Consider the following 26,228-nt stretch of genomic DNA (forward strand, 5'->3'; position numbering starts at 1 on the left):
ACTTCGCTCCTTCCGATCCGTCGAATCTTCGCCAATCCTCCACAACTCCACCCATCATTCCCCCCCTCTCTTCCGATCCTCACCGACCTCCCACCGCTCCCAACCACACCACACCTCCAACCAACCCAAAAAAAAAAAAAAAAAAAAAAAAAAAAAACCCAAAAAAAAAGTCGTTCTTTTATTATTTTTGGATCTGGAATATAAAAAGCCGCAGGTTGATGTTCTTGGCCGCCAGCAGTTTGTTGCACTCCACCGAGTCGACGATGGGCAGCGCCATGTAGTCGGTCTCGTTGCTCTCGTTGCTGAAGACGAAGTGGTAGATGACGGGTTTGATCTTGACGTCGTCGTAGGGCCCCTCGAGGAGGAGGAAGGAGCATTCCATGGGGGACTGGACCTTGCTCTTGAGGATGAGCTGGAAGCTGAGCGTGCGCTTGCACGACAGGTTGGGGTTGCGCTCGGAGTCGTTGACGCGAGCCTTCAGCACCCACGTCTGGTTGAGCACGGTGAGGCGCGGCGTCTCGTAGTAAAGGCGAGTGATGAAGTCGTCGGTGCGGTACGGGCGGAACTGAACCTCTGGGGGGAAGGGGGGGGGGAAAAAATTGGGGTGATGATCTCAATTCCATCCCAGTCCCATCCCAATCCCATCCCAGTCCATCCCATTGCAGTCGTCAGTGAGGTACGGACGGAACTGAACCTCTGGGGAAAAAAAGGTTGGAAAAAATTTGGGATGATGATCTCAATTCCATCCCAGTCCCATCCCAATCCCATCCCAGTCCATCCCAGTTTGTCCCAATCCCATCCCAGTTTGTCCCAGTCCCATCCCAATCCATCCCAGTTTGTCCCAATCCCATCCCAGTCCATCCCAGTCCATCCCATTGGAGTCGTCGGTGCAGTACGGGCGGAACTGAACCTCTGGAGAAGGGGGGAAAAAAGGTTGGAAAAAATTTGGGATGATGATCTCAATCCCATCCCAATCCCATCCCAGTCCCATCCCAGTTCCTCCCAGTTTGTCCCAGTCCCATCCCAATCCATCCCAGTTTGTCCCAATCCCATCCCAGTACATCCCAATCCCATCCCATTGCAGTCGTCGGTGCCGTACGGGCGGAACTGAACCTCTGGGGAAAAAAGGAGGGGAAATGATTGGAAAAATTTGGGATGATGATCTCAATCCCATCCCAGTTTGTCCCAATCCCATCCCAGTCCATCCCAGTTTATCCCAGTCTATCCCAGTCCATCCCATTGCAGTCGTCGGTGCCGTACGGGCGGAACTGAACCTCTGGGAAAAGGGTGGAGGAAAAAAAAGTGGGAAAAATTTGGGAAGATGATCTCAATCCCATCTCAATCCCATCTCAATCCCATCCCAGTCCCATCCCAGTCTGTCCCAATCCCATCCCAGTCCCATCCCAGTTTGTCCCAATCCCATCCCAGTCTGTCCCATTGGAGTCGTCGGTGCCGTACGGGCGGAACTGAACCTCTGGGGAAAAAGGTTGGAAAAATTTGGGATGATGATCTCAATCCCATCCCAATCCCATCCCAGTTTGTCCCAATCCCATCCCAGTCCATCCCAATCTCATCCCATTGGAGTCGTCGGTGCGGTACGGGCGGAACTGAACCTCTGGGGAAAAAGGGGGGGAAATGGTTGGAAAAATTTGGGATGATGATCTCAATTCCATCCCAGTCCCATCCCAATCCCATCCCAGTCCATCCCAGTTTGTCCCAATCCCATCCCAGTCCATCCCATTGCAGTCGTCGGCGCGGTACGGGCGGAACTGAACCTCTGGGAAATGGGGAGAAATGATTGGAAAAATTTGGGATGATGATCCCAATCCCATCCCAGTTTGTCCCAGTCCCATCCCAATCCCATCCCAGTCCCATTCCAGTTTGTCCCAATCCCATCCCAGTTCCTCCCAGTCCATCCCATTGCAGTCGTCGGTGCCATATGGGCGGAACTGAACCTCTGGAGGGGGGGAAAAAAGTGGGGGGGAAATGGTTGGAAAAATTTGGGATGATGATCTCAATCCCATCCCAGTTTGTCCCAGTCCATCCCAGTCCATCCCAGTCCATCCCATTGCAGTCGTCGGTGCCATACGGACAGAACTGAACCTCTGGGGCAAAAAGGGGGGAAGAAAAAATGGAAAAAGGTTGGAAAAATTTGGGATGATGATCTCAATGCCATCCCAATCCCATCCCAGTTTGTCCCAATCCCATCCCAGTTTGTCCCAATCCCATCCCAGTACATCCCAATCCCATCCCAGTACATCCCAATCCCATCCCATTGCAGTCATCAGTGCGGTACGGGCGGAACTGAACCTCTGGAGGGGGGAAAAAGGAGGGGGGAAATGGCTGGAAAAATTTCGGATGATGATCTCAATCCCATCCCAATTTGTTCCAGTCCCATCCCAATTCCATCCCAGTCCATCCCAGTCCCATCCCAATCCCATCCCAGTCCATCCCATTGGAGTCGTCGGTGCCGTACGGGCGGAACTGAACCTCTGGGAAAAGGGAGGAGGAAAAAAAAGTGGGAAAAATTTGGGATGATGATCTCAATCCCATCCCAGTCCATCCCAGTTTGTCCCAATCCCATCCCAGTCCCATCCCAGTTTGTCCCAATCCCATCCCAGTTTGTCCCATTGCAGTCATCGGTGCGGTACGGGTGGAACTGAACCTCTGGGAAAAAAGGAGGAAATGATTGGAAAAATTTGGGATGATGATCTCAATCCCATCCCAGTTCTTCCCAGTCCATCCCAGTCCATCCCAGTTTGTCCCAGTCCCATCCCAATTCCATCCCAATCCCATCCCAGTCCATCCCAGTCCATCCCAGTCCATCCCATTGAAGTCATCGGTGCCGTACGGGCGGAACTGAACCTCTGGGAAATGGGAGGAGGAAAAAAAAGTTGGAAAAATTTGGGATGATGATCTCAATCCCATCCCAGTTCCTCCCAGTACATCCCAGTCCATCCCAATCCCGTCCCAGTCCATCCCAGTCCCATCCCAGTCCATCCCAGTCCATCCCATTGCAGTCGTCGGTGCAGTACAGGCGGAACTGAACCTCTGGGAAATGGAGGGACAGGAAAAAGGTTGGAAAAATTTGGGATGATGATCTCAATCCCATCCCAGTCCATCCCAGTTTGTCCCAGTCCCATCCCAGTTCCTCCCAGTCCATCCCAGTCCATCCCAGTTTGTCCCAATCCCATCCCAGTCCATCCCATTGCAGTCGTCGGTGCGGTACGGGCGGAACTGAACCTCTGGAGAGGGAATTAGGGAGGAAAAAAGGTTGGAAAAATTTGGGATGATGATCTCAATGCCATCCCAGTCCCATCCCAGTTTATCCTAATTCCATCCCAATCCCATCCCAGTCCCATCCCAGTTTATCCCAGTCCCATCCCAGTCCCTCCCAGTCCATCCCAGTCCATCCCATTGCAGTCGTCGGTGCCGTACGGACAGAACTGAACCTCTGTGGCAAAAGGGGGGGAAGAAAAAATGGAAAAAGGTTGGAAAAATTTGGGATGATGATCTCAATGCCATCCCAATCCCATCCCAGTCCATCCCAGTCCATCCCATTGCAGTCATCGGTGCTGTACGGGCAGAACTGAACCTCTGGGGAAAAAAGGTTGGGAAAAATTTGGGATGATGATCTCAATCCCATCCCAATTCCATCCCAGTTTGTCCCAATCCCATCCCAGTCCATCCCATTGGAGCCGTCGGTGCGGTACGGGCAGAACTGAACCTCTGGAGAGGGGGGGAAAAAATTGGGATGATGATCTCAATCCCATCTCAATCCCATCCCAATTTATCCCAGTTCCTCCCAGTTTATCCCAGTCCATCCCATTGCAGTCGTCGGTGCCGTACGGGCGGAACTGAACCTCTGGGAAATGGGAGGAGGAAAAAAAAGTTGGAAAAATTTGGGATGATGATCCCAATCCCATCCCAGTTCCTCCCAGTACATCCCAGTCCATCCCAATCCTGTCCCAGTCCATCCCAGTCCCATCCCAGTCCATCCCAGTCCATCCCATTGCAGTCGTCGGTGCCGTACGGGCGGAACTGAACCTCTGGGAAATGGGAGGAGGAAAAAAAAGTTGGAAAAATTTGGGATGATGATCTCAATCCCATCCCAATTCCATCCCAATCCATCCCAGTTTATCCCAGTCCATCCCAGTTTGTCCCAGTCCATCCCAGTCCATCCCAGTTTGTCCCAATCCCATCCCAATCCCATCCCAGTCCATCCCATTGCAGTCGTCGGTGCCGTATGGGCGGAACTGAACCTCTGGGGGAGGGAAATGGGGGGGAGGAAAAAAAGTTGGAAAAATTTGGGCTGATGAGGTCGAGAATTCCCAAAGTTGTCACTGGATCCTAATTGGAGTCATCGTTATCCTGAGGAATTCTGGGAATGATCCCCAGATCCTACAGGAATTCTCTGTAATCCTGAGAAATTCCCCCAAAATCATCATTGGATCCCAAAAGAATTCACCAGGATCCCAGAAAATTCCCAAAATTCTCACTGGATCCTAAAGGGATTCACCAAAATCCCACAAAATTCCCAAAATTCTCACTGGATCCTAAAGGGATTACTGGATCCTAAAGGGATTCACCAAAATCCCAGAAAATTCCCCAAATTATCCTTGGATCCCAAAAGGATTCACCAAAATCCCAGAAAATTCCCAAAATTCTCACTGGATCCTAAAGGGATTCACCAAAATCCCAGAAATTCCCAAAAACATCATTGGATCCCAAAAGGATTCACCAAAATCCTACAAAATTCCCGGAATTTTCATCAGATCCTACAAGGATTCACCAAAATCCTCCAAAATTCCCAAATTAATTTTCTCCAATCCCAGAAATTTCATCCAGAATTTGGTGAGAAATCCCAAATTTCAGTTTCCCAACCCGGAAACGTTCAGAAAAAAAATCCTGGAAAAAGTTTGGAAAATTTTAGGAAGACCCTGAGAAACCCCAAAAAAAAAAAGCTTTGGAAAAACCCAAGAAAACTTCTCAAAAATCCTGGAAAACTTTTGGAAAATCTCAGAAAATCTTTGGAAAATCTTCAAAAAACCGTGGAGAACCTCTGGAAAACCCAAAAAAAATCCTGGAAAACCCCAAAAAAATCCTGGAAAACCCCCAAAAAAATCCTGGAAAACTCCAAAAAATCCTGGAAAACCCAAAAAAAATCCTGGAAAACCCAAAAAAAATCCTGGAAAACTCCAAAAAAATCCTGGAAAATCCAAAAAAAATCCTGGAAAAACCAAAAAAAAAAATCCTGGAAAACCCAAAAAAATCCTGGAAAAACCAAAAATATCCTGGAAAACCCCAAAAAATCCTGGAAAAACCAAAAAAAATCCTGGAAAACCCCCCAAAAAATCCTGGAAACCCCAAAAAAAAAATCCTGGAAAACCCAAAAAAATCCTGGAAAACCCAAAAAAATCCTGGAAAAACCAAAAAAAATCCTGGAAAAACCCAAAAAAAATCCTGGAAAACCCAAAAATATCCTGGAAACCCCCAAAAAATCCTGGAAAACCCCAAAAAAATCCTGGAAAACCCCCAAAAAATCCTGGAAAATCCAAAAAATCCTGGAAAACCCCAAAAAATCCTGGAAAATAAAAAAAAAAATCCTGGAAAACTTTTGAAAAACTGCGGAAAAACCCCCAAAAATTTTCAGAAAATCTTTGGAAAACCCTTGGAAAACTTCTGGAAAATTCCAGAAATTCTGGGAAAACTTTGGAAAATCCTGAAAAATCTTTGGAAAACGCTGGAAAACCTTCGAAAACCACAGAAAACCATTGGAAAATTCTGGAAAACCTTGGGAAAATCCCAGAAAATTTTTGGGAAATCCTGGAAAACCTTCAAAAAATTCTGGAAAACCTTTGGAAAATCATGGAAAACCTTGGGAAAATCCAAGAAAATTTCAAAATATCCTGACAAAACCCAACCAAACCTTGACAAAACACAAGAAAATCTTTGGAAAACCTTCAAAAAATCCCAGAGAATTTTTGGAAAATCCTGGAAAAGCTTCAAAAAATCCTGGAAAACTTTCAAAAAACCACAGAAAACCTTGGGAAAATCATGGAAAACCTTTGGAAAATCCTGGAAAACCTTCAAAAAATTCTAGAAAACTTTTGGAAAATAATGGGAAATCTTGGGAAAATCCAACAAAATTTCAGAATATCCTGACAAAACCCAACCAAACCTTGACAAAACCCAAGAAAATCTTTGGAAAAGCCCCGAAAAACCATGGAAAACCTTTGGAAAATCATGGAAAATCTTGGGAAAATCCCAGAAAACCTTTGAAAAATCCCAGAAAATTTTTGGAAAATCCTGGAAAAGCTTCAAAAAATTCTGGAAAACCTTTGGAAAATCCTGGAAAACCTTCAAAAAATCCTGGAAAACTTTCAAAAAACCACAAAAAATTTTTGGAGAATCATGGAAAATCTTGGAAAAACCATGGAAAACCTTTGGAAAATCATGGAAAACCTTGGGAAAACCCAAGAAATTTTCAGAATATCCTGACAAAACCCAACCAAACCTTGACAAAACCTTTTGAAAACCCCATGAACCCTTGGGAAAATCGGGAATTCCAGGATTTTGGAACGTCCCCGTACCGGTGTATCCGATCTTCTCGAAGCTGAGCAGGCTGAAAAAAACTTTGGAAAACTCCAAAAAAAACCTGGAAAAACTTCAAAAAACCGTGGAAAACCTTCGGAAAATCCCAGAAAATTTTTGAAAAATCCTAGAAAACCTTGGGAAAGTCATGGAAAACCTTGGGAAAACCCAAGAAATTTTCATAATATCGTGACAAAACCCAACCAAACCTTCACAAAACCCAACCAAACCTTGACAAAACCCAACCAAACCTTGACAAAACCCAATAAAACCTTTTGAAAACCCCATGAACCCTTGGGAAAATCGGGAATTCCAGGATTTTGGAACGCCCCCCGTACCGGTGTATCCGATCTTCTCGAAGCTGAGCAGGCTGAAAAAAACTTTGGAAAACTCCAAAAAAAAACTGGAAAACCCCAAGAAACCTTTGGAAAACCTTCAAAAAACCATGGAAAATCCTGGAAAATCCCAGAAAATTTTTGGAAAATCCTGGAAAACCTTCAAAAAATTCTGGAAAAATCTTTGGAAAACCTTGGGAAAATCCAACAAAATTTCAAAATATCCTGACAAAACCCAACCAAACCTTGACAAAACCCAAGAAAATCTTTGGCAAACCTTCAAAAAATCCCAGAGAATTTTTGGAAAATCCTGGAAAAGCTTCAAAAAAATCCTGGAAAACTTTCAAAAAACCACAGAAAACCTTGGGAAAATCCTGGAAAACCTTGGGAAAATCCTGAAAAACCTTCAAAAAATTCTGGGAAACCTTTGGAAAATCCTGGAAGACCTCAGAAAAATCCGAGAAAATTTCAGAATATCCTGACAAAACCCAACCAAACCTCAACAAAACCCAAGAAAATCTTCGGAAAACCTTCAAAAAATCCCAGAAAATTTTTGAAAAATCATGGGAAACCTTCAAAAAATTCTGGAAAATCTTTGGAAAACCTTGGGAAAATCCAAGAAAATTTCAGAATTCCCTGACAAAACCCAACCAAACCCTGACAAAACCCAACCAAACCTTTTGAAAACCCCAGGAACCCTTGGGAAAATCGGGAATTCCAGGTTTTTTTGGGCCACCCCGTACCGGTGTATCCGATCTTCTCGAAGCTGAGCAGGCTGAAAAAAAACTTTGGAAAACTCAAAAAAAACCTGGAAAACCCCAAGAAACCTTTGGAAAACCTTCAAAAACCATGGAAAATCCTGAAAAACCCCAGAAAATTTTTGGAAAATCCTGGAAAACCTTCGAAAAACCACAGAAAACCTTGGGAAAATCATGGAAAACCTTGGGAAAATCCCAGAAAATTTTTGGAAAATCCTGGAAAACCTTCAAAAAAATCTTGGAAAACTTTCAAAAAACCACAAAAAATTTTTGGAGAATCATGGAAAACCTTGGGAAAACCCAAGAAAATTTCAGAATATCCTGACAAAACCCAACCAAACCTTGACAAAACCTTTGGGAAATCCCAGAAAATCCTGGAAAACCTTGGGAAAATCATGGAAAACCTTGGGAAAACCTTGGAAAACCCTGGGAAATTCATGGAAAATCTTGGGAAAATCCAAGAAAATTTCAGAATATCCTGACAAAACCCAACCAAACCCTGACAAAACCCAAGAAAATCTTTGGAAAGCCTTCAAAAAATCGCAGAAAATTTTTGGAAAATCATGGGAAACCTTGGGAAAATCCCAGAAAACCTTGGGAAAATCATGGGAAACCTTGGGAAAATCCCAGAAAACCTTGGGAAAATCCAAGAAAATTTCAGAATATCCTGACAAAACCCAACCAAACCTTGACAAAACCCAACCAAACCTTGACAAAACCCAACGAAACCTTGACAAAACCCAACGAAACCTTGACAAAACCCCAGGAAACCTTTTGAAAACCCCATGAACCCTTGGGAAAATCGGGAATTCCAGGATTTTGGAACGTCCCCGTACCGGTGTATCCGATCTTCTCGAAGCTGAGCAGGCTGAAGATGCTGTTGTAGAGCTGCATCTCCTTGAGGCGGCTCTGGTCCATCTCGTCCAGGATCTCCATGAGCTCGTTGCCCGTCTTGGTGGGGTGGGAACACTCGGCCTCGTGCACGGAGAGCTCGTGGAAAGGGCCCTGCCACGGACACCCAATGCGCTTGTACTTGCACTGAGTCACCCTGGGGGGAGAGAAATGGGAGATTGGGGTGAGAAAATGGGAAAAAATGGGGAAATTTGGGTGAAAAATGGGAGGTTTGGGGTGAGAAATGGGAAAAAATGGGGATTTTGGGGAGAAAAATGGAAGATTTTGGGGTAAAATTGGAATTTTTAGGGTGAAAAATGGGAGATTTGGGGAGAAAAAATGGGAAAAAATGGAAATTTGGGGTGAGAAATGGGAGATTTGGGGAGAAAAAATGGGAGATTTGGGGTGAAAAATGGGAAAAAAATTAGATTTTGGGGGGAGAAATTAGGAATTTGGGGTGAGAAATGGGAGGTTTGGGGTGAAAAATGTGAATTTTGGGGTGAAAAACGGAAGATTTGCGGTGAAAAATGGGAAAAAATGGGGATTTTGGGGGGAGAAATGGGAGATTTGGGGTGAAAATTGGGAAAAAAATGGGGAAATTTGGGTGAAAAATGGGAGATTTGGGGAGAAAAATGGGAAAAAATGGGGATTTTGGGGAGAAAAATGGAAGATTTTGGGGTAAAATTGGAATTTTTAGGGTGAAAAATGGGAGATTTGGGGAGAAAAAATGGGAAAAAATGGAAATTTGGGGTGAGAAATGGGAGATTTGGGGAGAAAAAATGGGAGATTTGGGGTGAAAAATGGGAAAAAAATTAGATTTTGGGGGGAGAAATTAGGAATTTGGGGTGAGAAATGGGAGGTTTGGGGTGAAAAATGTGAATTTTGGGGTGAAAAATGTGAATTTTGGGTGTTTCTGAGAGCAGCTGGTGGAAAGGGCCCTGCCAGGGACACCCGATGGGATTGGACTGAACTGAGACACCCTGGGGGGAGAGAAATGGGAGATTGGGGTGAGAAATGGGAAAAAATGGGGAAATTTGGGTGAAAAATGGGAGATTTGGGTGAGAAATGGGAAAAAATGGGGATTTTGGGGAGAAAAATGGAAGATTTTGGGGTAAAATTGGAATTTTTAGGGTAAAAAATGGGAGATTTGGGGAGAAAAATGGGGAAAAATGGAAATTTGGGGTGAGAAATGGGAGATTTGGGGAGAAAAAATGGGAGATTTGGGGAGAAAAATGGGAAAAAAATTAGATTTTGGGGGGAGAAATTAGGAATTTGGGGTGAGAAATGGGAGGTTTGGGGTGAAAAATGTGAATTTTGGGGTGAAAAATGGGGATTTTGGGGGGAAAAATGTGGATTATGGGGAGAAAAAATGGGGATTTTGGGGTGAGAAATGGGGATTATGGGGAGAAAAATGGGGAGATTTGGGGTGAAAAATGGTAAAAAATGGGAGCTTTGGGGTGAAAAATGTGAATTATGGGGAGAATATGGCAGATTTGGGGGGAGAAAAATGGGAGATTTGGGGTGAAAAATGGGAAAAAATTAAGATTTTGGGGGGAGAAATGGGAGATTTGGGGTGAAAATTGGGAAAAAAATGGGGGAATTTTGGGTGAAAAATGGGAGATTTGGAGTGGAAAATGGGAAAAAAATGGGAATTTGGGGGGAAAAAAAGCGAATTTTGGGGGAAAAATGTGAATTATGGGGAGAAAGTGGGAGATTTGGGGGTGAAAATGGGAAAAATGGAAATTTGGGGGTGGAATGGGAGATTTGGGGAGAAAATGGGGGATTTTGGGGTGAAAATAGGAATTTTGGGTGAATATGGGAGATTTGGGGTGAAATTGGGAATTTGGGGTGAGAAATGGGGATTTTGGGGTGAAATTGTGAATTTTGGGGTGAGAATGGGAGATTTGGGGTGAAAATGGGAAAAATTAGATTTTGGGGGGAGAAATGGGAGATTTGGGATGAGAAATGGGAAAAATGTGGGTTTTGGGGGAAGAAATGTGAATTATGGGGAGAAAAATGGAGATTTAGGAGTAAATGGGAGATTTGGGGTGAAAATGGGAAAAATGGGGATTTTTGGGGGAAAATGTGAATTATGGGGAGATTAATGGGAGATTTGGGAGTAAAATGGGAGATTTGGGGTGAAAATTGGGAAAAAAATGGGCAATTTTGGGTGAAAAATTGGGAGATTTGGGGTGAAAAATGGCAAAAAATTGAGATTTTTGGGGAAAATTGGGGATTATGGGAGAAATTGTAGATTTTGGGGTAAATGGGTTTTGGGGAAAAATGAGAGATTTGGGGTGAAAATGGGAAAATTGGGGATTTTGGGGATTTTGTGGGATTTGGGGGGTGAAATTGTGAATTGATGGGGAGAATTAGGGAAGATTTGGGGTGAAATTGGGAAAAAATGGGAATTTGGGGGGAAAATTGGGAATTTTGGGGGGAAAAATGGGAATGTTGTGGGAAATTATGGAAATTTTTGGGGGGTTTTTGGAAATTTGGGAATAAAATGAGAATTTGGTGGGGAAAACATTGGAATTTTGGGGGGAAAATATTGGAATTTTTTGGGGAAAATTGGGAATTTGATGGTGAAAATAATGGGAATTTTGGGGGGAAAATGAGGAATTTGATGGGGAAAAAAGAGAATTTTGGGGTGAAAAAAGGGAATTTTTGGGGAAAAAATTGGGAATTTTGGGAGGGAAATTTGGAATTTTTGGGAGAAAATTTGGGAATTTTGGGGGGGGAAACATGGATTTTGGGAGGAAAATAATGGGAATTTTGGGGGAAAAATGGGATTTTGGAGGGGAAAAACTGGGAATTGGGGGGGAAAAAATGGAATTTTGGGGTTTTTTGGGGTGTTGGAAGGGGTTGGGGGGATGGGGAATGGGGGAGGGGAAATGGGGCCAAAATTTGGGAGAAAAATGGGAAAAATCAGAGTGGAAAATTTGGGAGAGATCTCCAAGAAAAAAATTGGGAATTCTTGGGTGTAAAATACACCAAAAATGAGAAAAATTAACCCCAAAAATATTCCAAAAAAATCTGTCCCAAATCCCCAAAAAATCCCTAAAAAATCTCAAAAAATCCCCCCCCAAATATCCCCCAAAATCCCCAAAAAATTGAAGAAAAACCCCAAAAAATTCGCAAAAAATTCCCAAAAATTCCAAAAAAAATCCCCCAAAAATCCCAAAAAATCCCAAAAAAATCCCCCCAAAAATACCGAAAAAATCCTTAAAAAAAATCCCAAAAAATCCCGAAAAAATCCCCCAAAAATCCCAAAAAATCCCCAAAAAATCCCCCAAAAAATCCCAAAAACATCCTAAAAATCCCAAAAAAATCCCTAAAAAATCCCTAAAAAATAAAAAAAAATCCCTAAAAAATCCCCCAAAAATCCCCAAAAGTCCCCAAAAAACCCCACAAAATTCGCAAAAAATCCTAAAAAATCCCAAAAAAATCCCCAAAAAATCCCCAAAAAATCCCAAAAAATCCCAAAAAAATCCCCAAAAAATCCTTAAAAAATCCTAAAAAATCCCCAAAAGTCCCCAAAAAAATTCCGCAAAATTTGCAAAAAATCCTAAAGATTCCCAACAAAATCTCCAGAAAATGCCTGAAAATCCTCAAAAAATCCCTAAAAAAAAATCCCAAAAAACACCCAAAAAATCCCTAAAAAAAACGATAAAAATCCCCCAAAAAATCCCGAAAAAGTCTCGAAAAATCCTCAAAAAATCCCCAAAAAATCCCCAAAAAATCCACAAATAATCCCTAAAAAATCAAAAAAAAAATCCTGAAAAAGTCTCAAAAAATCCAAAAAATCCCAAAAAATCCCCAAAAAACCCTTTAAAAATCCCAAAAAAATCCCCAAAAAATCCCAAAAAAAACCCGTAAAAAATCCCTAAAAAATCCAAAAACATCCCCAAAAAAATCCCGAAAAAATCCAAAAAAATCCAAAAAAATCCCTAAAAAAATCCCCAAAAATCCCAAAAAATCCTTAAAAAAATCCCCAAAAAATCCCAAAAAATCCCCCCAAAAATCCCCCAAAAATCCCAAAAAATCCCCAAAAAATCCCCCAAAAAGTCCGAATTCCCTCACCTGTCGTGGCACTCGTCCTTCTGGTGCCTGTCGAGCAGGGCCCTGGGGAACTGGCGGGCGCAGAAGCCGCCAAAAAACACCCAAAAAACACCCAAAAAATCCCCCAAAAATCCCCAAAAAATCCCCAAAAAATCCCAAAAAATCCCGCCAAAAATCCCCAAAAATCACCTGAAAATTCGCAAAAAAATCCCAAAAAATCCTCAAAAAATCCCTAAAAAATCCCAAAAAAATCTCAAAAAATCCCCAAAAAATCCCAAAAATCCCAGAAAATGCCTGAAAAATCCTCAAAAAATCCCTAAAAAATCCCCAAAAAATCCTCAAAAAATCTCAAAAAAATCTCAAAAAAATCCCTAAAAATCCCCAAAAAATCTGTAAAAAAATCCAAAAAAATCCCAAAAAAATCCGCAAATAATCCCTAAAAATCCCCAAAAAATCCCTAAAAAAATCCCTAAAAATCCCCAAAAAATCTCAAAAAAATCCAAAAAGATCCCAAAAAATTCCCAAAAATCACCCGAAAATTCGCAAAAAAATCCCCAAAAATCCCAAAAAAATCCCAAAAAATCCCCAGAAAATGCCTGAAAAATCCTCAAAAAATCCCTAAAAAATCCCTAAAAAATCCCCAAAAAATCCTCAAAAATCCCCCAAATAATCCGAAAAAATCCCAAAAAATCCCAAAAAAATCCTTAAAAAAATCCCCAAAAAATCCCCAGAAAATGCCTGAAAAATCCTCAAAAAATCCCTAAAAAATCCCCAAAAAATCCCCAAAAAATCCCCAAAAAATCCCGAAAAAACCCCAAAAAATCCCTAAAAAATCCCAAAAAAATTCCCAAAAAACCCCAAAAAAATCCCCAAAAAATCCCAAAAAATCCCCAAAAAAATCCCAAAAAAATCCTTAAAAAATCCCAAAAAAATCCCCAAAAAATCCCTAAAAAACCCCAAAAAATCCCCAAAAAATCCCAAAAAAATCCCCCAAAAAATCCCCAAAAAAATCCCAAAAAAATCCCAAAAAATCCCCCAAACCCCCTCCAAATGTCTCACCTGTCGTGGCACTCGTCCTTCTGGTGCCTGTCGAGCAGGCCCTGGGGAACTGGCGGGCGCAGAAGCCGCCAAAAAACACCCAAAAATCCCCAAAAAATCCCCAAAAAATGTGTAAAAAATCCTAACAAAAATCCCAAAAAAATCCCCAAAAAATCCCCAAAACATCCCTAAAAAACCCTAAAAAATCCTCAAAAAAGCCCCAAAAAAACCCCAAAAAATCCCTAAAAAATCCCCAAAAATCACCCGAAAATTCGCAAAAAAATCCCAAAAATCCCAAAAAATCTGTAAAAAAAATCCTAAAAATTCCCGAAAAAAATCCAAAAAAATCCAAAAAAATCCCAAAAAAACACCCAAAAAATCCCAAAAAAATCCCCAAAAAATCCCCAAAAATTCACAAAAAATCCTCAAAAAATCCCCAAAAAATCCCCCAAAAAATCCCAAAAAAATCCTCAAAAAATCCCCAAAAAATCCCCAAAAAATCCAAAGAAATCCCCAAAAAATCCCTAAAAAAATCCCCAAAAATCCTCAAAAAAATCCCCAAAAAATCCCACAAAAAATTCACAAAAAATCCTCAAAAAATCCCCAAAAAATCCCAAAAAAATCCCAAAAAAATCCTCAAAAAATCCCCAAAAAATCCCCAAAAAATCCCAAAGAAATCCCCAAAAAATCCCTAAAAAAATCCCCAAAAATCCTCAAAAAATCCCTAAAAAATCCCAAAAAAATCCCAAAAAATCCCCAAAAAACCCTTTAAAAATCCCCCAAAAATCCCAAAAAATCCCCAAAAAATCCCTAAAAAAATCCCTAAAAATCCCAAAAAAATCTCAAAAAAATCCCAAAAAAATCCTTAAAAAATCCCAAAAAAATCCCAAAAAAATCCCCAAAAAATCCCAAAAAAATCCCCAAAAAATCCCAAAAAAATCCCAAAAAATCCCCAAAAAATCCCAAAAAAATCCCAAAAAATCCCCCAAACCCCCCAGAACCCCCCCCAATGTCTCACCTGTCATGGCACTCGTCCTTCTGGTGCCTGTCGAGCAGGGCCCTGGGGAACTGGCGGGCGCAGAAGCCGCCAAAAAACACCCAAAAAAATCCCAAAAAACACCCAAAAAATTCCCAAAAAATCCCCAAAAAATCCCAAAAAATCCCCAAAAAATCCCCAAAAAATCCCAAAAAATCCCCAAAAAATCCCCCAAAAAATCCCCAAAAAATCCTTAAAAAAATCCCCAAAAAATCCCCAAAAATACCCAAAAATCACCCGAAAATTCGCAAAAAAATCCCAAAAAATCCCAAAAAAAAATCCCAAAATATCCCCAGAAAATGCCTGAAAAATCCCCAAAAAATCCCTAAAAAATCTCAAAAAAATCCCAAAAAATCCCGAAAAATCCCAAAAAACCCCCCAAAAAATCCCGAAAAAATCCAAAAAAAAATCCCCAAAAAAATCCCGAAAAAATCCAAAAAAATAAAAAAAAATCCTGAAAAAATCCAAAAAATTCCCCAAAAATCCCAAAAATCCCCAAAAAATCCCCAAAAATCACCCGAAAATTCGCAAAAAAATCCCCAAAAAAATCCCAAAAAATCCCCCAAACCCCCCAGAACCCCCCCAAATGTCTCACCTGTCGTGGCACTCGTCCTTCTGGTGCCTGTCGAGCAGGGCCCTGGGGAACTGGCGGGCGCAGAAGCCGCCAAAAAACACCCAAAAAATCCCCAAAAAATCCCCAAAAAATCCTAAAAAAATCTCAAAAAAATCCTCAAAAAATCCCAAAAAAATCCCAAAAAATCCCCAAAAAATCCCCATAAATCCCCAAAAAAATCTCAAAAAAATCCCAAGAAGATCCCAAAAGAATCCCAAAGATCACCCGAAAATTCGCAAAAAAATTCCCAAAAAATCCTCAAAAAATCCCCAAAAAATCCAAAAAAAATCCCAAAAAATCCCTAAAAAATCTCAAAAAAATCCAAAAAAAAATCCGCAAATAATCCCTAAAAAATAAAAAAAAAAATCCTGAAAAAATCCCCAAAAAATCCCAAAAAAATCCCTAAAAAATCCCCCAAAAATCCCAAAAAATCCCCAACAAATCCCCAAAAATCCCAAAAAATCCCAAAAAATCCCAAAAAATCCCCAAAAAATCCCCCCAAAAAGTCTGAATTCCCTCACCTGTCGTGGCACTCGTCCTTCTGGTGCCTGTCGAGCAGGGCCCTGGGGAACTGGCGGGCGCAGAAGCCGCACTCCGCGGGGAGTTCACTCACGGCTTTCTCCACGGCCAGGTTACGGCAGCAAAGGCTCTTGGAGATCTCACAGCGGCAGTTGGGACACGTGGCCTGCTCCTCCTTGAGGCGCGAGTCGGCCAGCAGGTGGATGAAACAGCCGGCACACATCAGGTGCCCGTTGGTGCACTGGGGGGGGGAAAAATTGGGGATTTTTAATTCTAGTTTTTTCGGATTTTTTTCCGATTTTTTCCCATTTTTTTCCGATTTTTTTCCGATTTTTTTCCATTTTTTTCCGATTTTTTTCCATTTTTTTCCGATTTTTTTCCCATTTTTGGAATTTTTTCCCCATTTTTTCCCCATTTTTTTCCTATTTTTTTCTGATTTTTTCCCATTTTTCTCTGGTTTTTTTCTGATTTTTTTTCCCATTTTTTCCCATTTTTTTCTGATTTTTTTCTGATTTTTTTTCCTATTTTTTCCTATTTTTTCCGATTTTTTCCCCCATTTTTCTCTGTTGCTTTCTAATTTTTTCCCCATTTTTTTCCAATTTTTTCCCCATTTTTTCTGATTTTTTCCCCATTTTTCTCTGGTTTTTTTCTGATTTTTTTCCCATTTTTTCCCATTTTTTTCTGATTTTTTTCTGATTTTTTTTCCTATTTTTTCCTATTTTTTCCGATTTTTTCCCCCATTTTTCTCTGTTTCTTTCTAATTTTTTCCCCATTTTTTTCCAATTTTTTCCCCATTTTTTCCCATTTTTTCGGATTTTTTCCTCATTTTTTACTCATTTTTTCCTATTTTTTCCTATTTTTTTCCTCATTTTTTCCTCATTTTTTCCTCATTTTTTCCAATTTTTTTCCTCATTTTTTCCAATTTTTTTCCTATTTTTTCCTCATTTTTTCCAATTGTTTTCCTATTTTTTCCCCATTTTTTCCTCATTTTTTCCTATTCTTTTCCTATTTTTTCCTCATTTTTTCCCCATTTTTTTCCAATTTTTTCCCCATTTTTTCCTCATTTTTTCCTATTCTTTTCCTATTTTTTCCTCATTTTTTCCCCATTTTTTTCCAATTTTTTCCCCATTTTTTCCCATTTTTTTCGGATTTTTTCCTCATTTTTTTCCCATTTTTTTCTGATTTTTTTCCCATTTCTTTCTGATTTTTTCCCCATTTCTGCTCCTCCTTGAGGCGCGAGTCGGCCAGCAGGTGGATGAAACAGCCGGCACACATCAGGTGCCCCTTGGTGCACCTGAGGGGAGGAAAAAAATTGGGGATTTTTAATTCTAGTTTTTTCTGATTTTTTTCCGATTTTTTCGGATTTTTTCCCATTTTTTTCCGATTTTTCCCGATTTTTTTCCGATTTTTTTCCGATTTTTTTTCGATTTTTTTTCCCATTTTTGGTGATTTTTTTCCCATTTTTTCCCCATTTTTTTCCATTTTTTTCTGATTTTTTTCTGATTTTTTTCCTATTTTTTCCCATTTTTTTCCGATTTTTTTCCCCATTTTTCTCTGTTTCTTTCTAATTTTTTCCCCATTTTTCCCATTTTTTTCCCATTTTTTCCACATTTTTTCCCATTTTTTCTGATTTTTTTCCTCATTTTTCCTCATTTTTTCCTATTTTTTTCCTCATTTTTTCCTCATTTTTTCCTATTCTTTTCCCATTTTTTCCTCATTTTTTTCCCCATTTTTTTCCAATTTTTTCCCCATTTTTTCCCATTTTTTCCGGATTTTTTCCTCATTTTTTCCTCATTTTTTTCCTATTTTTTTCCCATTTTTTCCTCATGTTTTTCTGATTTTTTCCCATTTTTTCCTCATTTTTTCCGACCTTTTTCCCATTTTTCTCTGTTTTTTTCCCATTTTTTTCATATTTTTTCCCATTTTTTCCCATTTTTTCCCATTTTTTCCCATTTTTTTTCATATTTTTTCCCATTTTTTTCCATTTTTCCCCATTTTTTTCCCATTTTTTTCTGACTTTTTCTGTTTTTTTTCCCTCTTTTTCCCATTTTTTTTCGATTTTTTCCATTTTTTTCTCATTTTTTCTGATTTTTTTCTGATTCTTTTCCTCATCTTTTCCTATTTTTTCCCCATTTTTTCCCTTTTTCCCCCTTTTTTTCCCATTTTTTCCTATTTTTTTCTGATTTTTTTTCCCATTTTTTTTCCGATTTTTTCCTATTTTTTTCACTTTTTTCCTCATTTTTTCCTCATTTTTTCCTCATTTTTTCCTATTTTTTCCCATTTTTTCCCCATTTTTTTCCGATTTTTTTCACTTTTTTTCTGATTTTTTTCCCATTTTTTTCTGATTTTTTTCCCATTTTTCCTACTTTTCTCAAATTGTTTCCGAATTTTTCCCATTTTTTTCTGATTTTTTTTCTCATTTTTTTCTCTTTTTCTCATTTTTTTCTTATTTTTTTTCTTTTTTTTCCCCATTTTTCTCTGATATTTTTCCTTTTTTTCTGATTTTTTCTAATTTTTTCCCTTTTTTTTCTGATTTTTTTCCTATTTTTTTCCATTTTTTTCTGTTTTTTTCCCTCTATTTCCGATTTTTTTTCTGATTTTTTTCTGATTTTTCCCCATTTTTTCACATTTTTTTCCCATTTTTTCCTCATTTTTTTCCCAATTTTTTCCCAATTTTTCCCCATTTTTTCCCCTTTTTTGTGATTTTTTTCCTTTTTTTTCCTATTTTTTTCAATTTTTTCCGATTTTTTCCCAACTTTTCCCCGATTTTTTTTCCATTTTCTCCCGGTTTTTTTCCATTTTTTCTTATTTTTTCCCCATTTTTTTCCCATTTTTTTCTCATTTTTCCTCATTTTTCCCTTTTTTTTTAATGTTTCCCCCTTTTTTCCGATTTTTTTCCCAATTTTTCTCCTTTTTTTTCTTATTTTCCCCCATTCTTTTGGGATTTTTTTCCCATTTTTTTCCTATTTTTTTTCCGATATTTTTCATTTTTTTCTGATTTTTTTCCCCATTTTGTTCTCCTTTTTTTTCTGATTTTTTCCCCATATTTTTCCCCATTTTTAAATCATTTTTTCATATTTTTGTCTCATTTTTTTCCCCATGTTTTCCCTATTTTTTCCGATTTTTTTTCCCATTTTCCCCCCTTTGTTTTCATTTTTTCTCATTTTTTCGGATTTTTTTCCTCTTTTTTTCCCGACTTTTTCCGATATTTTTCCCATTTTTTCTGATTTTCTCCAAATTTTTTACTGAATTTTAAAATTTTTTCTCTGATTTTTTTCCTTTTTTTTCTGGTTTTTTTTCCCTTTTTTCCCCCCATTTTTTCCCGATATTTTCCCTTTTTGTTTCAATTTTTTCCCCATTTTATTCTGTTTTTTTCTGATTTTTTTTTCTCTTTCTTTTCCCATTTTTTTCCCTTTTTTGCCTTTTTTTTGCTTTTGCTTTTTTCTGATTTTTTCCCTTATTTTTCTGAGTTTTTTCCGAATTGTTCCCATTTTTTCAAAATTTTTTCCCTTTTTTTTTCTGTTTTTCTTCCGATTTTTTCCTATTTTTTCCCCATTTTTTCCGATTTTTTCCTCATATTTTTCCCATTTTCTCCCTTTTCTGCCTTTTTTTCTCTCATTCTTCCTATTTTTCCCTATTTTATTCTATATTTTTGCTTTTTTCCCATTTCTTCCGATATTTTTCCGATTTTTTCCCCCTTTTTTTCGGATTTTTTTTCCGATTTTCCCCCGATTTTTTTCCCCATTTTTTCCGATTTTTTTACCGATTTTTTCCCATTTTTCCCGATTTTTTCCCGATTTTTTCCGATTTTTCCGATTTTTTCCGATTTTTCCCGATTTTTTTTTTTCGATTTTTTCCCATTTTTTCCCATTTTTTCCCCGATTTTTTCCTATTTTTTTCCGATTTTTTTCCCGATTATTCCCGGCTTTTCTCCCGATTTTTCCCCGATTTTTTCCACGATTTTTTTCCGATTTTTTCCCCCGGATTTTTTTCCGATTTTTTTTCCCGTTTTTTTTCCCGATTTTTTTTCCCCGATTTTTCCCGATTTTTCCGGTTATTTCCCCGATTTTTTCCCGATTTTTTTCCTGATTTTTTTCCCCCCATTTTTCCCGGTTTTTTCCCCGATTTTTTCCTGATTTTTTCCGATTTTTTTTTCCCCGAATTTTTCCGATTTTTCCCGATTTTTTCCGATTTTTTCCCCGAATTTTTCCGATTTTTCCCGATTTTTTTCCCATTTTTTTCATGATTTTTTCCTCCGGTTTTTCCCGATTTTTTCCGATTTTTTCCGTTTCTCCCCGATTTTTTCCGATTTTTTCCGTTTCTTCCCCCGATTTTTCCCGATTTTTCCCGATTTTTTTTCCCGATTTTTTCCGATTTTTCTCTTGTTTCCCCCCGTTCTTCCCGTAAAGTTTGGGATTAATTAATGCCAGATTTAATTAAATCACAGGTTTAATTAATAATTATTTAATTAAATTAATCCCTGGGTTTAATCTCATCCGGCAATGAGTGAATCTGGAATTTAATCTTAATTAATGCCAGGTTTAATGAAGTCTAATTAAGGCCCGGGTTGATTAATCCCAAATTTAATCCAGTCCTGGGATTAATTAATCCAAAATTTATTCCTATTCCGGGATTAATTAATCTCAGGTTTAATTAAATCCCTGGATTTGATTTTATCCTGGAATTAATTAATCCCTGGAATTAATTAATCCCGGATTTCATTAACTCCAGGATTTAATCCCAGCCCAGGGTTAATTAATCCCAGATTTAATTAAATCCCCGATTTAATGAACCCCTGAAATTAATCCTATTTAATTAAACCCGGATTTAATTAGATCCTAGAATTAATTAATCCCAATATTTAATCCTAGCTGGAAATTAATTGAGCCCAGATTTTATTCAATCCCAGGATTAATTAATCAATCCCGGATTTAATTAAAACCTGGGATTAATTAATCCTGGATTTCATCCTATCCTCTAATTAATTAATCCCTTGCCGTTAATTAGATCCCAGATTTAATTAATCCATGGATTTAATCCCATCTCTGGAATTAATTAATCCCATCTTTAATCAATCCCTGAATTAATCAACCCTCCAGTCAATTAATCAATTAATCAATTAACCAATTCATCAATCCCTGAATCAATTAACCAATTAATCAATTAACAAACACATGGCTCAATTAACCAATTAATCAATGAATGAATTAACCAATCAACGCCTGGATCAATTAATCAATTAATTTATTAATCAATTCATCAATCCCTGAGTCAACTAACCAATTAATCAATTAATCAATGACCCAATGAATCAATGAACCAATTAATCAATCCCTGGATCAATGAACCAATTAATCAGGTAATCAATGCCTGGATCAATAAACCAATTAATCAATTAATCAATGCCTGGGTCACTTAACCAATTAATCATTGAACCAATTAGTGACTCAATGAATCAATAATTAATCAATCACCCAATTAACCAGTTAATCACGGAACCAATTAACCAATTACCCAATTAATCAATTACTCAATGCCTGGATCAATTACCCAATGAATCAATTAATCAATGAACCAATTAATGCTTGGATCAATTAACCAATTAATCAATTTCCCAGTGATCCAATTACCTAATTAATTGATAATCAACGAACCAATTAATCAATTAATCAAGTAACCAAATAATCAATGCCCGGCTCAATTAAACAATTACCTAATTAATTGATAATCAATGAACCAATTAATCAATTGATCAGGTAACCAATTCCCCAATGAACCAATTAACCAATAATCAAGTACCCAATTAATCCATGAGCCAATTAATCAATTAATCAGGTAACCAATTCCCTAATGAACCAATTAATCAATGAACCAATTAATTAATCAGGTAACCAATTCCCTAATGAACCAATTAATCAATGAGCCAATTAATCAATTAATCAGGTAACCACTTCCCCAATGAACCAATTAACCAATAATCAAGTACCCAATTAATCATTGAGCCAATTAATCACTTAATCAGGAAACCAATTCCCTAATAAGCCAATTAATCAATGAGCCAATTAATCGATTAATCAGGCAACCACTAATCAATTACCCAATTAATCAATGAGCCAATTAATCAGGTAACCAATACTCAATTACCCAATTAATCAATGAACCAATTAATCAATTAATCAAGTAACCAATAATCAATTACCCAATTAATCAATGAGCCAATTAATCAATTAATCAGGTAACCAATACTCAATTACCCAATTAATCAATGAGCCAATTAATCAATGAACCAATTAACCAATTACCCAATTAATCAATGAACCAATTAATCACTTAATCAGGAAACCAATTCCCTAATGAGCCAATTAATCAATGAGCCAATTAATCAATTAATCAAGTAACCAATAATCAATTACCCAATTAATCAATGAGCCAATTAATCAATTAATCAGGGAACCAATGAATGCCTGGATCAATGAACTAATTAATCAATTTCCCAATTAACTCATGACCCACTTTGGTGGCCCCTGGGGAGGATTTGGTGGCCCATGAGGGCACAGGGACCCTCTGGGATGGTTTTGGTGGCCCTGAGGTGACTTTGGTGGCCACTGGGGGGGTTTGGTGGCCCTGAGGGGACTTTGGTGGCCATGAAGGGACATTGGTGGCCCTGGAGGGACTGGGAGAGTTTGGTGGCCCAGGCAGGAGTTTGGTGGCCATCAAGGGACAATGAGAGGTTTGGTGGCCCATGAGGGACTTTGGTGGCCACTGGGATGGTTTGGTGGCCCATGGGGGGGTTGGTGGCCCTCAGGGGAGCTTTGGTGGCCCCTGAGGTGACAAAGGAAGGGTTGGTGGCCCCTGAGGGAGGTTTGGTGGCCCATGAGGGCACAGGGACCCTCTGGGATGGTTTGGTGGCCCCTTGAGGGACTTTGGTGGCCACTGGGAGAGTTTGGTGGCCCATGAGGGGACTTTGGTGGCCATGAAGGGACTTTGGTGGCCCTGGAGGGACTGCGAGATTTTGGTGGCCCAGGCAGGAGTTTGGTGGCCCAGGATGGGACAATGAGAGGTTTGGTGGCCCATGAGGGACTTTGGTGGCCACTGGGGAGGTTTGGTGGCCCTGGCAGAAGTTTGGTGGCCCAAGATGGGACAAGGAGGAGTTTGGTGGCCATGAAGGGACAATGAGAGGTTTGGTGGCCCTTGGGAGGATTTAGTGGCCCATGAGGGCACAGGGACCCTCTGGGATGGTTTGGTGGCCACTGGGGGGGGGTTGGTGGCCACTGTGGGGGGTTTGGTGGCCACTGGGATGGTTTGGTGGCCCATGGGGGGGTTGGTGGCCCTCAGGGGAGCTTTGGTGGCCCCTGAGGTGACAAAGGAAGGGTTGGTGGCCCCTGAGGGAGGTTTGGTGGCCCATGAAGGGCACAGGGACCCTCTGGGATCGTTTGGTGGCCCCTTGAGGGACTTTGGTGGCCACTGGGGGATTTCAGTGGCCACTGGGAGAGTTTGGTGGCCCAGTCAGGAATTTGGTGGCCATGAAGGGACAATGAAAGGTTTGGTGGCCCATGAGGGGAATTTAGTGGCCCATGAGGGCACAGGGACCCTCTGGGATGGTTTGGTGGCCCATGAGGGGACTTTGGTGGCCACTGGGGGGGTTTGGTGGCCCAGCATGAGTTTGGTGGCCATCAAGGGACAATGAGAGGTTTGGTGGCCCATGAGGGACTTTGGTGGCCACTGGGATGGTTTTGGTGGCCCTGAGGTGACATTGGTGGCCCTCAGGGGAGGTTTGGTGGCCCCTGAGGTGACAAAGGAAGGGTTGGTGGCCCCTGAGGGAGGTTTGGTGGCCATGAGGGCACAGGGACCCTCTGGGATGGTTTGGTGGCCACTGGGGGATTTTGGTGGCCACTGGGGAGGTTTGGTGGCCCAGGCAGGAGTTTGGTGGCCATGAAGGGACAATGAGAGGTTTGGTGGCCCTGAGGGGACTTTGGTGGCCACTGGGATGGTTTGGTGGCCCATGGGGGGGGTTGGTGGCCCTCAGGGGAGCTTTGGTGGCCCCTGAGGTGACAAAGGAAGGGTTGGTGGCCCATGAGGGAATTTGGTGGCCCATGAAGGGCACAGGGACCCTCTGGGATGGTTTAGCGGCCCCTTGAGGGACTTTGGTGGCCACTGGGGGGGTTTGGTGGCCCAGGCAGGAGTTTGGTGGCCCATAAAGGGACAATGAGAGGTTTGGTGGCCCTGGGGAGGATTTAGTGGCCCATGAGGGCACAGGGACATTCTGGGATGGTTTTGGTGGCCACTGGGGGGGTTTGGTGGCCCATGAGGGGACTTTGGTGGCCATGAAGGGACATTGGTGGCCCTGGAGGGACTGGGATGGTTTGGTGGCCCCTGGCAGGAGTTTGGTGGCCATCAAGGGACAATGAGAGGTTTGGTGGCCACTGGGATGGTTTGGTGGCCCATGGGGGGGTTGGTGGCCCAGGAAGGAATTTGGTGGCCCCTGAGGTGACAAAGGAAGGGTTGGTGGCCCCTGAGGGAGGTTTGGTGGCCCATGAAGGGCACAGGGACCCTCTGGGATCGTTTGGTGGCCCCTTGAGGGACTTTGGTGGCCACTGGGGGATTTCAGTGGCCACTGGGAGAGTTTGGTGGCCCATGAGGGGACTTTGGTGGCCATGAAGGGACATTGGTGGCCCTGGAGGGACTGGGAGAGTTTGGTGGCCCCTGGCAGGAGTTTGGTGGCCCATAAAGGGACAATGAGAGGTTTGGTGGCCCTGGGGAGGATTTGGTGGCCCATGAGGGGAGTTTGGTGGCCATGAAGGGACATTGGTGGCCCTGGAGGGACTGGGAGAGTTTGGTGGCCCAGGCAGGAGTTTGGTGGCCATCAAGGCACAATGAGAGGTTTGGTGGCCCCTGAGGGGACTTTGGTGGCCACTGGGGGATTTCAGTGGCCTGGGAGAGTTTGGTGGCCCAGGCAGGAGTTTGGTGGCCCAGGATGGGACAATGAGAGGTTTGGTGGCCCATGAGAGGACTTTGGTGGCCCCAGCGTCCCCAGAAGGGACCAGGGGGAGCTCTGGTGACCCAGGAGGTGACAAAACCCCAGGGGGTGACACCGGCTGTCCCCAAGGAGGGGGTGACAGTGCCACCAGGGGGGTGACAGTGCCACCAAGGGTGTCCCAGTGCCACCAAGGGTGTCCCCGTGTCCCCAGGGGGGTGTGACAGTGCCACCACCGGGATGTCCCCGTGTCCCCGAGGGGGTGTCACTACCCTGGGGGTGTCCCCATCCCCTCAGGCCTTGTCCCGCTGCCCTGAGGGCTCCTCCCGGTGCCACCCTCACCTGTCCCGGTGCCACCCTCACCTGTCCCCAAGTCCCCAAATGCCGTCCCGTACCTGGTACACGGAGGCCTTGGGTAAATCGAGGCACACGGTGCAGCAGAGCACGGAGTAAAGGCGCTCCTCCAGCTTCACGCTGCCCGCCGCCCCCTCCGCCCCCCCCGGCGCCGCTCCCGGCCGCCCTCAGCCGCTTCTTGGGCGGCGCGTCGGGATCCGCGCCCGCCTCCAACAGCAGCGCCGCCGCTTCTTCGGCACCGCCGCCGCTTTCGCCACCGACCGCGGCCGCAGCAGCGGGACCGGGAGGGGCCGCGGAAGGAGCGGAGGGAGCGGCGGGGCCGCCGCCGGCATCGCGCTCCTCCGCCCCGGACATCGCCGCCATCGCCGCCGCCTCACCCCGCCGCCATCTTGGCCGCCCTCACGGGCTCCCCTCAGGGGTGGAGCCAATCAGAGAGAGCGAGAGGCGGGGCGGGAATAGAGGGAGCCAATCAGAGAGCGAGGAGGGAGGAGCGAAGGGTGAGGCGGCCAATGGGAGGCCGCGGTTCCGGGTTGGGGGCGGGGCTTCAACGGCAACGCCGTCAGCTGCCGGCGGAGGGGGCGGGGACTCGTGACGTCATTAGAGATGAGCCAATGTGAGAGGGGAGCGTCGGGGGCGGGGCAGAAGGGGCGGGGCTTGAGGGCGGAGCGCGCGCGGGGAGGTTGGGACAGCCAGTATAAACCAGTATAAACCAGTATGGACCAGTATGGGCCAGTATAAACCAGTATGGACCAGTATAAACCAGTACGGACCAGTATAAACCAATATGGGGAAATATGGACCAGTATAAACCAGTATGGACCAGTATGGGCCAGTATGGGACCAGTATGGGGAAATATGGACCAGTATAAACCAGTATGGACCAGTAAGGGACCAGTATGGGCCAGTATGGGGAAATAAGGACCAGTATGGACCAGTAAGGGACCAGTAAGGACCAGTAAAAACCAGTATGGACCAGTAAAAACCAGTATGGGGAAATATGGACCGGTTTAAACCAGTATAGACCAGCATGGGCCAGTATGGACCATTATGGGGA

General features: G+C 42.0%; 1 protein-coding gene across 2 annotated transcripts; it reads right to left on the bottom strand.

Annotated features, from left to right (window-relative positions):
- Positions 1 to 165: 165 nt before the first annotated feature.
- On the bottom strand, positions 166 to 25,375 carry ZFTRAF1 (zinc finger TRAF-type and ring finger containing 1). Of its 2 annotated transcripts, none has more exons than XM_088180659.1 (4): positions 25,216 to 25,375; positions 15,849 to 16,087; positions 8,524 to 8,735; positions 166 to 573 (listed from the first exon to the last, which is right to left on the bottom strand). In XM_088180659.1, exons 2-4 carry the CDS (start codon positions 16,067 to 16,069, stop codon positions 182 to 184), a joined length of 825 nt encoding a protein of 274 aa, XP_088036785.1. In that variant the 5' UTR covers positions 16,070 to 16,087; positions 25,216 to 25,375; the 3' UTR covers positions 166 to 181. The 2 variants fall into 2 exon arrangements, with proteins under 2 accessions (XP_088036785.1, XP_088036777.1); XM_088180651.1 differs by lacking the exon at positions 166 to 573 and adding an exon at positions 3,712 to 4,049 and having other exon boundaries at positions 25,216 to 25,294.
- Between the last annotated feature and the right edge of the window lie 853 nt (positions 25,376 to 26,228).

This window comes from Sturnus vulgaris, chromosome 1, assembly GCF_052056855.1.
Source record: "Sturnus vulgaris isolate bStuVul1 chromosome 1, bStuVul1.hap1, whole genome shotgun sequence".
In the NCBI taxonomy this organism is placed as follows: Eukaryota; Metazoa; Chordata; class Aves; order Passeriformes; family Sturnidae; genus Sturnus; species Sturnus vulgaris.

What these genes read in the sequence shown, in the direction of transcription:
- ZFTRAF1 (XM_088180659.1), bottom strand. Translation starts at nt 16,069, where the DNA reads ATGTGTGCCGGCTGTTTCATCCACCTGCTGGCCGACTCGCGCCTCAAG. An exon ending in AAGGACGAGTGCCACGACAG is followed by an intron (nt 8,736 to 15,848) that starts GTGAGGGAATTC and finishes CTCTCCCCCCAG; the next exon opens with GGTGACTCAGTGCAAGTACA. An exon ending in CGAGAAGATCGGATACACCG is followed by an intron (nt 574 to 8,523) that starts GTACGGGGACGT and finishes CCTTCCCCCCAG; the next exon opens with AGGTTCAGTTCCGCCCGTAC.